Below are 12528 nucleotides of genomic sequence, written 5' to 3'. Positions count from 1 at the left end.
TTATTTTATATTTTATAATGAAATTCTATTTATGGTAATATTAATAATTATACATGAAACTACTATGTAAGATTTTATAGAGAAATTTTTTACACATATTCAATGAAAATAAAATAAAATATTTTATTATTTTATATTGTTTCCTCAAATTAAATAGTATTTTTTTTCATAAAATCATGCAAATCATAAAGAGATGTTTTTATATTTTTCCATTGAAAATTGCTTTTTAAATTATGTTAATTTCTTATTTGAAAATATGTTTCTAATAGAAAAAGACAAGTTTTCATCAAAACAAAAAAGAGACATGAATAGCAACGAGATTTTGATTAGAGAAATGTTTTTCTCTCCTTAGTTTAAATCATTTGATTTTTAAAAAATATTTACTTTAATTATCTTAAATTTCTATTAAAAAAAATCATGTCACTATTAATTTATTTTTCAAAACAAAAAAGAAATGCCTTAATAAAAAAGAGAATTTTTTATTGAAGAATATTTTTTTCCACAATTTAAATCTTTAAAAAATCTCAAATGTTTATTTTAATTATCATATAATTTAATAAAAAAATTAAAAATCCTTGGCCATATCAAAAATGTGATTTTAATAACCTTAATCATGCCTAACTTCAACGACCAGAGAAGCGCTTGAGATTTGATAAACATGTTTGATTTTAATGCTAAAGTCTTTGACAGCTATGTATTTTCTCAACACTTTAGATTTGATAATTATATTCAAGGTTGTTAAAAATATATTTTTAATATAGTATGAAAAATATAAAATAAACTTAAATTGTAAAATTATAAGGAAATTTTTTTTATATATAGTTCAAACATTTTAAAATGTATGATTCAAATAAAAATTTATATATAGTTAAAATATTTTAAAATATATAATTAAAATAAAAATTTATATATAATTCAGTTATTTAATAAAAATAACAAAACTCACTATAATATTTTCGTTTAACAACTAAACAATTAAAATACGTGCATTGCAGTTCTAAAATATACTACAACCTAGATTAAAATCTCTAATAATCTTAAACCTTGCCCTCTTTAATGAAGTGATCGTCACAGCAGCTTCCAAGGATGACTTGCCAACCTCTATCTTAAAAGAATCATACCTTAAAAAGAATTCCACAATAAGCAGCCTAGCCACGAGCACAATAGAATCTTTCCCTGCACACTGTTTATTTCCCAAAATCTGTAATGATAAAAATCGAAAGGGGAGACCAAAAACTTATTTCTCCGATTTAAATGACAGTTCATCAGTGCTGATAAAGAGAGTTAATGGGGTAATTATTTTCTAGTTCATCAGTGCTGATCAAGATAATTAATGGGGTAATTATTTTTTATTCTCTCCAATTTCCACCATTAACAAAATATTCTGAATAATTGAACACATTTCCTTTACTGAATTTGGCATCAATAAAACAAGAGAGAAAGGCAGAGATTCAGATAACATAAAATAAACAGAGAACATAAAATAAAACGAGAGCATGAATTTTTGAATAAAAATTCATTATCAAATCTGTAAATCACTCCAAAATTTCTATTGTATGTTCATTACCCAATCACTTCAAAATCATCATCCTAGTCATTCCATCAAGCAAAATATTATCAAAAAATAATTTTTATTCAAAATCATGGACAACCAGGACTGAAAAATACAAGGAATTAAGAAATATCACATTATAAATAGAACAATTTATAATAAAAACTGATAAGGAATCAAACGAGCAGTTGATGATGGAAAAACCAAAAAAGTGTTATTGATAAAGATTGAAGAGGAAGTTGTTGATGAAGAATAAAGGTTGAAAATGATACTGTTGATGATGGAATAAAAGAGAGAGAGACATAGAATTATTAATGAAGAGTGGAAGACTGAGATCTGAAGTCTGAAGATAAAACCGTTGATGCTGGAGGAAAAAAAGATCATTGTTGTTATTGATGAAGAGAAGGTTCATGACTGTGGATTTCAAAGATTTTATTTTCTCTTTAAAGATTAGGAATTTAGGATAAAATATGGATGAATGACATGCACTGTCGACAATTAACATGTGGTTATTGGTATGAAAGAAACATACATTGCACTGTTGCAATGCAATATATGTTTTTTGCGTGAAATTGTAAAATTGATATTAAAATTGTGATTTTTTATGATTTTATTAATTTTAAAATTTTTAAAATAATTTTACATATGAAATATAAACTGGCCAGTAAAATCATAAAATTTTACGAGTTAAATTATAATTTTAACAATCTTAACTATATTTATTTAAAAAAAAAACATAATAAATTCTCAACACCCTAAAAAACAAATAAATATTTATACTATATTTTAAAAAAACCTAAACAAATTATTTTATTTTTAATTATTTTTTCAATATCAAATATATTTTATAGAAAAAATAACCTCACCTCTAACTCTATGCTTAATAAATTTCTTCGATGGTAACAATTATTTTATTTAACTGCTATAATTCACAGTTATCTATATCGTGGTAAATAGTAAAAGGATAAACTACGAAATACCGATCTCATGTAAAGAAAGTCACAAGCCATGTGATCACCAATTCTCTTCTACGTGTCATGCAATGAGTGCCAAAGATATCCATCCCCATGCCACGCCAGCACGTCTCCCACTCAAAGGTCACCAGCAACTAGCATTGAATGAAGACAAAGTTTTTCATCCTCTGCTTACCTTTCATTCAATCATCCTAAAGGAAACAATATCTGCATAAAGCTCTATTCCCATGGCGATTCAAGCTTCTGCATCATTTCTGTAAGAGACCATAGTTTGTCTGCGACAAAGAATTATGCCATGGAGGCCTTCAATGCAGCAAGCTGGGCACCGTTATCAGTCCTCTGTGAGAGAAGATCAGAATCCAGAAAATCTTTATCCCTCCCTACAGTTTCACCACTCCAAATCTCTCATTCTTTCTCTACAAGCACGAGCCGATCAACTACACAAGAGTGTCTATCAAGGACTTTACATGGTGGTATAGTGCTCCTATCTTCAGTTCTTGGTAACGGGCTAGCTAGAGCTTTAACATATCAAGAAGCACTGGAACAGTCTACGCGCTCCTTCTCATCTGATGCGAACGGGGTCCTAGATAGTTTCATCAAATTTGGAACGGAAAACCCAACAATCGTAGCAGGTAGTGTTACAGTTTTGGCAGTTCCACTAGTTCTGTCTCTGGTGCTAAACAAGTCAAAGTCCTGGGGTGTAGAGTCTGCAAAAAAGGCATATGCAGCGTTGGGTGTTGACGCAAATGCTCAGTTGCTTGATATAAGAGCACCAGTGGAGTTTAGACAAGTGGGCAGTCCTGATATCAGGGGTTTGAGTAAGAAACCAGTGCCAATTGTTTATAAGGGTGAAGACAAGCCAGGTTTCTTGAAGAAGCTGTCTTTGAAGTTTAAGGAACCAGAGAATACCACGTTGTTCATTCTAGACAAGTAAGATAGCGAATCCAATTACTATATTTTGCATGGAGATCTCAACTCTTATCCTCACCAATATCTAGGTTATAAGTTAAGTGGAAAATCTTTGACAGAGAAAATCCAGATGGGGTAATCATAGTGGTCATGAAATTTGTGCATGGAGTGATCTTAGAATCTATACTTCATAGCACATTAACTAGATCTCGTAAGTTCTTAAAGTTCCACTCGCAATTTCACAGACGAGCAATATGCTATAATAACAGGTATAGCATTGATTATGATCGGCAAAAATGTTCAAAAATCTCGTATGGAGTTGTGTCTGTGGTATTGGGTGCTGGAAGAATCCCCAAAAGGGTCAGAATAGCTAGCAAATGGTGCTGCCTGCATAATACTGCAAACTGAACTGCCCAACCTTGACTACTCAAATGTAGAAATCATTCATAATATAAAAATATTACATATCACATTCCTTATCAAGGAGTCAGAGCTCATTAAATCACATAGTCGTGCTGTTTAACCAATCTACATAATAATAAAATCAATGTAAGAAAAATAAGGAATACCATACCAGTAGAAGGAACCAACTTTTACAAATTCTTAACCCCCCAATTCCCCTTTCTCCTTTGCTATTCCATTGCTGAAGAGGTAATAATTAGAGTTCTGATTCGTTCTTTGCTATCCAAAGCTATTGTTTGAAGCTAATGCTACTAAATTCATGGCGAAAGCCAGATTCGATGGCAACTCCGAATTGGTTGCAGAGTTGGTCACTGTAAATGGATTTAAAGCAGCTTATGCAATCAAGGATGGTGCAGAAGGGCCCCGGGGATGGATGGTATTTTCTGTTTTTTTTATCACTTTTAATTCGTGTTCAAACTATTTAGCATCCAAGTCCCTTTCTTATCTTATGGAATGTAAATACAAGCTTTGAGAATTGTATTTTGCAGAATAGTGGGCTTCCCTGGATACCACCAAAGAAAGCTTTTAGTCTTGACCTTGGTGATTTATCAGACGCGATCGGTGGTGCACTAGGAGTATGTGCCCTTCCTCTTCTGCTGCCTTTTTTCTCTTGTAGTTTAATATTCTACTAAAAAACCTAACTTCAATACACAATCTAAGGACCTTTATGAGTGGAATGCTGATCCTTTGTATGGTCTCATATAACTTTAAACAAATGATATCTGTTATAGTATTCGTGATGAACAAAATGGGATGTGAGTTGGTCAAAAAAGCTAGGGAACATTTTATCTGCTTGGTTAAGATCTTACATTGTGTCTATTGTGCTGAAATGAGTGTTAATATAAAAGAGCTGTAAGTGAGAGGAGCTAAATAAGAAGCAAATTCAGCTCGGCGCAAGAAACAAGAAGTTGCTAGACATGTTTTGAAGATTAATGACTGAACTAAAAAGTTGTAACACACTTGAGGCTTGAGGAATGACAAAGATAAGGAAGGGCGACCCTGCAGGATGCGATCATTGTCCCCGGAAATAACACAAGTACATATTGGAACGTGGTAATAAGTACGGCCATTATCAACACACCTTGTTGTTAACATCTGGATTATCTTGATCTGGCACTACATCCACAGAAGACTACATGCATCGTGTCCTTGGCAGGTCCCTAACCTTCTACTTCAGCCTAACCATTAGAATGGAATAAGAGAGCCATTGATAAATCATCATGCTTAATTTAGCTTCCTGCAACTCAGAGTGTAAGAAACATTTTATTTTGTGAGTTGTCAAGCATGTCCATCAACATCCTTAATATATCCCAACCACTAACTGTTTTTTCCCTTGCAATTTTTTTCATCTCTCATTGATGTAAGAGTAGGGGCAGGGCACCCTTGGCCCACTCATAGCTTTCTTTCCTATTCTTGGTTTGAATCTTAGAATATTGGTACTCAATGATCAATATTCATAAGTTCTTATATATAAACTGGTTATGGCATTTCTTTTATGATTTTATAAATAAACACTCAAGCGCAGTAATCACAAAGATAATTTTGCAGGAGGGCTCCGATGCCTTGCCTGTCACCTTTGCAATTGCAGCAGCTACTGGCTTAGGTGTATTGGCATTCTCAGAGGTTAGGTCATGAAGCTTTTCTCGTATTATTTTTCTTTATTTTTATTTTTTAATAATGGCTTTCTTTTTATTTTCACTAAAAGGGAGATGTGCATAATTGACTGTTTGTATTTTCCAGATTGAAGCAATACTCCAAGTATTAGGCTCAGCTGCACTAATTCAGTTTGTGAGTAAGAAACTCCTGTTCGCTGAGGTATTTCTTTGCTGAAATAATATTATTTTTTCTTGAATTTCATGACTGAGATGATATGATTTCATTCTATTGCATGTGCTCTAGGTTAAATAAGTTCTAACGGGCCTTTCTGCCACCAATAAAGAGGAGAAAAGGGGAAAAAACATTTTTCTTCAGAGTTTAAAACACAACATAGGTGCAGAAGCAAGTTCTGTGTCCTAAAGAATTAAAGATATACTACCACATAGTTATAATGTATACTCCTAGAAATTTGAAAATATATTATGATTCTGATGAACACTCAGCCAGGGCCTGCCCTTGTATGTGTGTCATGGGATCGTGATGATGCCCTTGTGTGAGTGACTCAGCATCCAGATGGGAAAGTTCCATAACTTTGGGCCATAAATCTCGGGTCCTTCATTTGCAAGCATTTATATTCACTTTAACATTTTATTCTTTGCTTCCCATGGCAGGACCGTAAGCAAACTCTGGAACAAGTTGATGAATTCTTGACCACCAAGATTGCACCTAAAGAGTTGGGGGATGAATTGAAGGTAATATTTCAAACCCTATAGATGCTTGTATTCTAGTGCAGTAAAGCCAAGATCAGTAACTTGTTTTCCAAAAAAATATGCGGTGTTGAGCACAATCTATTTTTCTGGATTACCTGGTCAATTCAGGACATAGGGAAGGCTCTTCTACCAGTAGCAGTGACGAGCAAGGCTCTTCCTGCGCCTGCAGAAGTGAGTCCAGAACCTGCTCCTGCTGATAGTAGTATAAATTCAGCACCCAAAACAGAAGCTAAAGCTGAACCAGTTTCTGAATTTTCAAGGCCACTTTCTCCATATCCAACTGTAATTCCCACTCTCATTACTCTTGTTTATTTCCAGAGTGGTTATTTTCCTTCAAGTTGATAGCACACTAGTTAGTTACACATGCTATAAAGTTTCCTACTAGTCTCAGTGTCGGACACACGACTACCATTCTTGTATTGCAGTATCCGGATCTCAAGCCTCCAACGTCGCCCACCCCATCTCAACCTTAAATTGAAGTCTTTATGTCTTGTTCTGCAACCGGAAGCTGTTTTAACTGGAAAATCTTGAATTACTTTGCGAGCTGTTCAATCCATGTTCCTCGTAAAATGTTCGAGTCAACTTGATGGTTTGGATTGCAGAACAAAAAAAAGGGAAAGGAAAGGAAGTTGTCATGAAATCGATGGATGCTACGTGATATGCAACAGCGAACCTGATCGTATCTCTCTTCAATTACTTGTGGCTTGTGGATCTTTTGTAGATGTAGCTTACGAGCTAACACTATCTTGATGCGGTAATGCCATTTTTTTTTTTTGGGGTTTCTGGAGTCACTGGAAGAACTTAGGTGTGTACAAACTCATACTTTGAAGTTAGCCAAAATAATTACTGAAGTTTGTCTTTGCTGTCCGTTAACACCCGCCAAATTCTCATGTATACCATCCTTGGGCCCTGCGAACGATAACTTCAGCTCAACCAATTTCAAATTAGAAAACTTTGTACCATCACTTTTTGCTTTTGGAATCTAAAAGAAGAAATCAGAAGTCACTATTAAAAAAGAAAAAGAAAAAATAATTGAAGTGTGGTGGAGATGACGATTACTGAACTAGTGAAATTACTCGATGTAATCTTAGGTTCTTTTATAGGGGAATTAATATTAATCTTATCCAAATTTGTTTCTGCTTTTGAATAAATTCAATCATTATTACATTTACGGGATTCACTAGCGTCGCTTGACGTAAGATTAGTATTAATCAATTTAGCTTGCTTTTGTTTTGGCTTCTGTGCTTGGGCTGCAACGGTACAATTTTAGTGACTGTTAACAGCGCAGCGATTTTCTTTTCTTTTTCTTTTTTTTTAATAAAAAATCACAAGGGTATGTTCCCGGAAACGAAGTCGTTTCAGGCTCATAAACCCATACAACCCAAACCGAACACGCCCCTACGCACACTCCCTTACCTGGCCAGCCAGACAGACACACAGGAGACCGGCTGCGTTTCAAAAATTCCAAGAGAGCGGCAAAAAACTAGAAAGAATAACAATCCTTACTTTTTGGCTAAATTTTTATTTATTTATTCATTTTTAAATATAGACACGCTTCATCGATGGCCAGAACGAAACATCCAGTTGCTCGAAAACGAGCCAGAAGCCCGAAGAGATCCGGTTAGATCTCTCTATTTATATTATTAAAAAATGAAGAAATGCAGAAGTTTATGTGGTTTTACTGTATAAAACATGTATTTGTTGTTGTTGTTGTTGTATTTATATGCATTCGTTTTCCCCCCTTTTCTTTCATGAACCCTAACTTATTTATGCTTTCCTTTGTGAAATTACAGATGCCTCACCATCTACACCTAGAACGCCAACATCGACGGTACCTCTCTCTCTCTTCCTCTCCAGGTTTTGTTGTTATTTTTTTTATTTTTTTTTGTTGCCTGTTTGGTTGCTAAGAAAATGCGGGAAACGATAGTGTACTACTTTTCTTGTTTTGTTTTTGAGCTTTTTTATACATTTTGTATGATTTTGAAAGAAAAATTAGAAAAATAAGTTAGCATAAGCTGGAGGTAATTAGTTGTGGAACCCCCAGGAAGGAGAAATTTTAGATTATAAAAAAGATTGTGATTATATATACATATATTGTTTTGTAATAGTTACATTTGTTATTTTCTGCTTCTATTTTAATTTCCTCGGTAAAGGAAAAAAGGGGTAAGAAATGAAGAAAATAATCTTAAAATTCGAAATTACTTTTTTTATTTTTAACTATAAGTTTTGTTGAGAAAGGAATGAGAAAACGGAGAATAGTATACATATTTTGTTTATCTCTTGCCTTAAATCTCAAATGTTACTGTTTTTACTTTGTTGTTTAATAGTCTCGTATTCTATTTTTTTGGTTGCAGAGAACAAGACCGCAAGCAAATGGCCAGCAAGGTGAGTTTCTTCCTCCACTTTTTTGGGTGGGGGGTGAAATTTGTTTCATTTTTTAGGTTGAGGCGTTCAACTTGATTGTATTGGCATGTGTTTTTTTTCTGGGATGCTTTCTCTTTATTTGTTAATACTTGTAAAAGGTTCATCCACACAAAGGCAGAGGAAAAAGCATCGCTTCCGTCCAGGAACAATAGCTCTTCGTGAAATTCGGCAATATCAGAAAACTTGGAGGCCACTCATACCAGCTGCTAGCTTTATTCGATGTGTGAGCACTCTCTGTAGTGACGTTTTTTATAGTTTATTTTGTTAAATCAACCATTGGATGTCAGGTTTAATTGTTCCATTACCTGCTTGTCAAATCCAACTTAATTTGGGTATCTTTGTGTTTGTCATCTTGATAACTCTTCGGAGCCAGCTCTTAATTGGTAATCCTAGAATAAATGGAATGTTTTTAAATATTTGATTGATTTGCTAGTTTTAAGTGCATGATCTCCATGAAGAGTATTATATCCAAAGCCTGGCTTGGTAAAGCTCAGATTGTCTAAAAATGTGTTAAACAATCGAACATTTCATGCAAGTGAGTTTCTTTGCATACGCGCGCGCGCGCTTGTAAAATGTCTGTGTACATACATATTTTAAAACATGCATACGAGTTTATATGATCAATGGCTAGATATGATGCTGGTTCCCAGAGCTACATGCATCACAATTATTTTTGTGATATTCCAGTCAGGATTGAATTACATGGGTGAATAGCATGCACTGGAATTATGTGATTTAATATTACAAATCTCACAATTTTTTACTCTCTTCGTTTGCATTGCTCTGATGAAGTTTCTGTATGGTTTGCAGTGCATATTAATGTTTCTTGCTGTTATGGAATATTTTATGGCATTTGATTCATCTTATTCATCATATTATTGTTTCTATTTGTGACCATCCCACAACCCATTGGTTTTTCTCCTCCTTGTGCTGTGTCCCCAAATTTCTTCATGTTTCCCAAGATGATTGTTCCTGATTGAAAACTTTCTGTACAATTAAATGCAAGAGTACCATTAGCTACCAGCTCATTGGCACAATTGGATGCTTTATTTGTAAGGAGTTTTTAGTTTTTTTTTTTTTCAATTAGAAAAGAAGTTGGATCTCTCTGAATGCTCGTACAAACAAAATTTGATGGTTACTCTGGAAAAAAAAAAGATCATATTTTTGGTAAAGAAGACCAATATTTAGAACCTTTAAAACCACCCCACTCTCTTGTGGTTTTGTAACCCTGCAATGTATTTGTTAAATTCACCTGTTACTTGTTCCACTTTCATGGTCTAGTAACTTTGCTGTTGTTTCTCTCTTTCTGTATGTATTTGTTGAAGTCACCCGTTGCTTATTTATTCATGACATTGTGAGATTCCACAACTGTTAACAATGCACACTGGTACATTATGCTTTCACCTTTTGTGCATATGATTGTCTCATTGAAATTTAATTGGATGTGATAGTGGTTGTTATCATTTTGCAGGTAAGAATGATTACCCAGGAGTTTTCCCGAGAAGTGAACCGTTGGACTGCTGAAGCTTTAGTTGCAATTCAGGAGGTATTTTGTGACATTTCTCTGACATGTATGCCAGTAGTATGCTTCATAACTTTCATGCTTCAGCAAAAACCTATACCTGTCTTCAGAAGTTTCACTGTACTTGCATTTTCAGTTTAAGAGTATGCTATCTCCTCTCAGTGTTGGCATCACCTGTAGTATTGTTTAGTACAGTCATGTAGTTTTTGGTAAGAAACAGGACCAAAGGGCCTACACGCTCAAACTAAGAGAACAATCACAAGGAACAACCATCCCCATCATTTCATTGAAAAGAAAATGTCCCAAACCCCAACCAGACCCTGCAAAGCCACTTCTGTGGACGTCGTTGCTATTATGGGCCAGAGCCCCCAAACCAGCTTTGACAGCAGAGCACCTTCCAATAGTTCAGTCATGTAGTTGTTACAACCACTGATAGTTTATTAGAAAATGGAACTTCTAGGTAGTAATTACTCTGCTCTGGTTCTACTTTTCATGCAGTTGTGCTAATAGATCTTGATGCATGCCAGTTATTGTTTTGTTATTTGTGTAGGCAGCAGAGGATTTTTTGGTTCATTTGTTTGAAGATGGAATGCTCTGTGCAATTCATGCAAAAAGGGTTACATTAAGTGAGTGAGATTTGACGCAACTATTATAACTGCATCCTTTTTCCTTTTATTTTTTCTCTAATTTCATGAGTTAATTGTTCATTATAGTAGAATTTTGATCAACTCTAGTTCAGTGGTCTCTGCCACATCGAGTTAGATTTCACTACATCTATTATGATCATGAGCGTTTGTCTTTTCTTCAAATTCTATGGGAAAACTTTGCTCTTTTATGTATTTTATTTAGATAGAATTTTGATCAGGTTTACTTCAGTGGTCTTTTAGACATCACTAAATGCTGTTTAATGATCTTCAGTGTAGATGCACACCAAATTTTGTTTGCATGCTTGAAATTATCTATGTATGCTGATTTGTGAGTTTTAGGAAGTCAATCAAGATTTGTCCAGTTCAGATCCATTCAATCTTGCTTCAGAATTTTTATATTTGCTATTCAGTAAAGAAACTCGTTTTATTTTGCTTTCTTCCCTCAGTGAAAAAGGATTTTGAGTTGGCCCGTCGGCTTGGAGGGAAGGGACGACCTTGGTGAGAGTGTTACAGTACAAGAGCATCACTGATTGTCACCACCTTGATGTGTAATTACGCTGCTATTCTTTGACAGCCTCTGCTTTCTTGTCGTGTAGTAGGTGTTATGATGTATTATTAGGACATAGGAATCAGTCCACCCTCTGTGGCACCTTACATAAATTTAACTACCACAGTAAATGTGGTGCATGATATTTTAGACTATAGAGAAGGCAGATCCCATTGTCAATGGTTCCTTAGAATCCACAAATCATATGAGGATTATAAATAGCCATTTATCCTGTTGTTTCTGTTGCTTGTTTGATGTGAAAATTGGAACCTCAAGCTGCTTAGATCTTGTGGGTGGGCTTGTGTAACTAGCTAGAAATTTCTTGAGGTAGCTCCTGATCCCTGCCACTCCAGCAAGAGGAGAACTGCCTACGTAAAATGAAGTGCCGGGAATCACAAATTGGCTGGCACCCATTTCATCTCAGCCCTGTGGTTAAGATTAGAACCTTGCTTTAAAAGTGGGTTTTGTTCGGTTCATTTAAGATTAGAGCGTTGTGGTTTGGTTGTTTGTTCCGGAGTTTTATGGTTGCTTGAGAGCCCTTTTAACCTTTCTTTCATGTGTGTTTCAAATAATTATCATTGCAATTTCTTGTGCTAATAGTTTTCAATTATGTGTGATTCATCTAAAAAAAGTGAGGACTCGAGTTTTTTTGCCTATGGAAGATCTTTTTTGCCTCAATGATGGCTAGCATGTCCTCTCCTTCCACGTCGTCTTTTCCCATGCTGGTACTGCGGCGAATTTGCGGTTCGGTAAATACACTGATTTAAACCAAAATTTCATGGTCTGTTCAGATGAATAAAACGGGGTTTTTATGGTGTTTTATTATTTATATTAATAATAAAGCATCTAGATATATTTTTTTAGTTGTTTTATAATAACTTTGTGTCATGGCTCATTGATGGAGACACATGTTGTAGTGGTACAGTCACAAGTTAAAGCATCCTGAATGAATGTAGACGGGGAAAATTTAAGATTAATAAAAAAAAAATTCATGTTTTTAGTTAATATATTTTTTTAAAAAAAAATTAAAAATAATTATTTTAAGAAAATAACTATAAAAAAAATTGATGGGATGAGGCAAACTCTAGGATGATACAACACAATTTACTAAGTTTTACCATGTTA

General features: G+C 34.3%; 2 protein-coding genes across 2 annotated transcripts; both read left to right on the top strand.

Annotated features, from left to right (window-relative positions):
* The first annotated feature begins 2667 nt into the window (after positions 1–2667).
* On the top strand, positions 2668–7131 carry LOC105134966 (rhodanese-like domain-containing protein 4, chloroplastic). The gene is made up of 8 exons (XM_011039614.1): positions 2668–3456; positions 4171–4273; positions 4386–4472; positions 5446–5520; positions 5638–5712; positions 6165–6245; positions 6372–6545; positions 6689–7131. Exons 1-8 carry the CDS (start codon positions 2822–2824, stop codon positions 6734–6736), a joined length of 1278 nt encoding a protein of 425 aa, XP_011037916.1. The 5' UTR covers positions 2668–2821; the 3' UTR covers positions 6737–7131.
* Positions 7132–7547: 416 nt separating this feature from the next.
* HTR12 (Histone superfamily protein) lies at positions 7548–11684 on the top strand. Its single transcript, XM_011039624.1, has 7 exons — positions 7548–7883; positions 8057–8094; positions 8618–8648; positions 8786–8910; positions 10159–10233; positions 10760–10835; positions 11303–11684. Exons 1-7 carry the CDS (start codon positions 7826–7828, stop codon positions 11356–11358), a joined length of 459 nt encoding a protein of 152 aa, XP_011037926.1. The 5' UTR covers positions 7548–7825; the 3' UTR covers positions 11359–11684.
* The last annotated feature ends 844 nt before the right edge of the window (positions 11685–12528 follow it).

The sequence above is a fragment of the Populus euphratica genome, unplaced genomic scaffold, assembly GCF_000495115.2.
Source record: "Populus euphratica unplaced genomic scaffold, PopEup_1.0 scaffold2.1, whole genome shotgun sequence".
Taxonomy (NCBI): Eukaryota; Viridiplantae; Streptophyta; class Magnoliopsida; order Malpighiales; family Salicaceae; genus Populus; species Populus euphratica.
The sequence above is the reverse complement of the archived record's forward strand: the minus strand, read 5'-3'. Positions and strand labels throughout refer to the sequence as shown.

Excerpts from the sequence above, each read along its gene's own strand:
- LOC105134966 (XM_011039614.1), top strand. The coding sequence starts at position 2,822 with ATGGAGGCCTTCAATGCAGCAAGCTGGGCACCGTTATCAGTCCTCTGT. Across the intron at positions 4,473-5,445 it reads CGATCGGTGGTGCACTAGGA|GAGGGCTCCGATGCCTTGCC; the intron begins GTATGTGCCCTT and ends ATAATTTTGCAG. Across the intron at positions 6,246-6,371 it reads AGTTGGGGGATGAATTGAAG|GACATAGGGAAGGCTCTTCT; the intron begins GTAATATTTCAA and ends TGGTCAATTCAG.
- HTR12 (XM_011039624.1), top strand. The coding sequence starts at position 7,826 with ATGGCCAGAACGAAACATCCAGTTGCTCGAAAACGAGCCAGAAGCCCG. Across the intron at positions 8,095-8,617 it reads CTAGAACGCCAACATCGACG|AGAACAAGACCGCAAGCAAA; the intron begins GTACCTCTCTCT and ends TTTTGGTTGCAG. Across the intron at positions 10,234-10,759 it reads CTTTAGTTGCAATTCAGGAG|GCAGCAGAGGATTTTTTGGT; the intron begins GTATTTTGTGAC and ends TTATTTGTGTAG.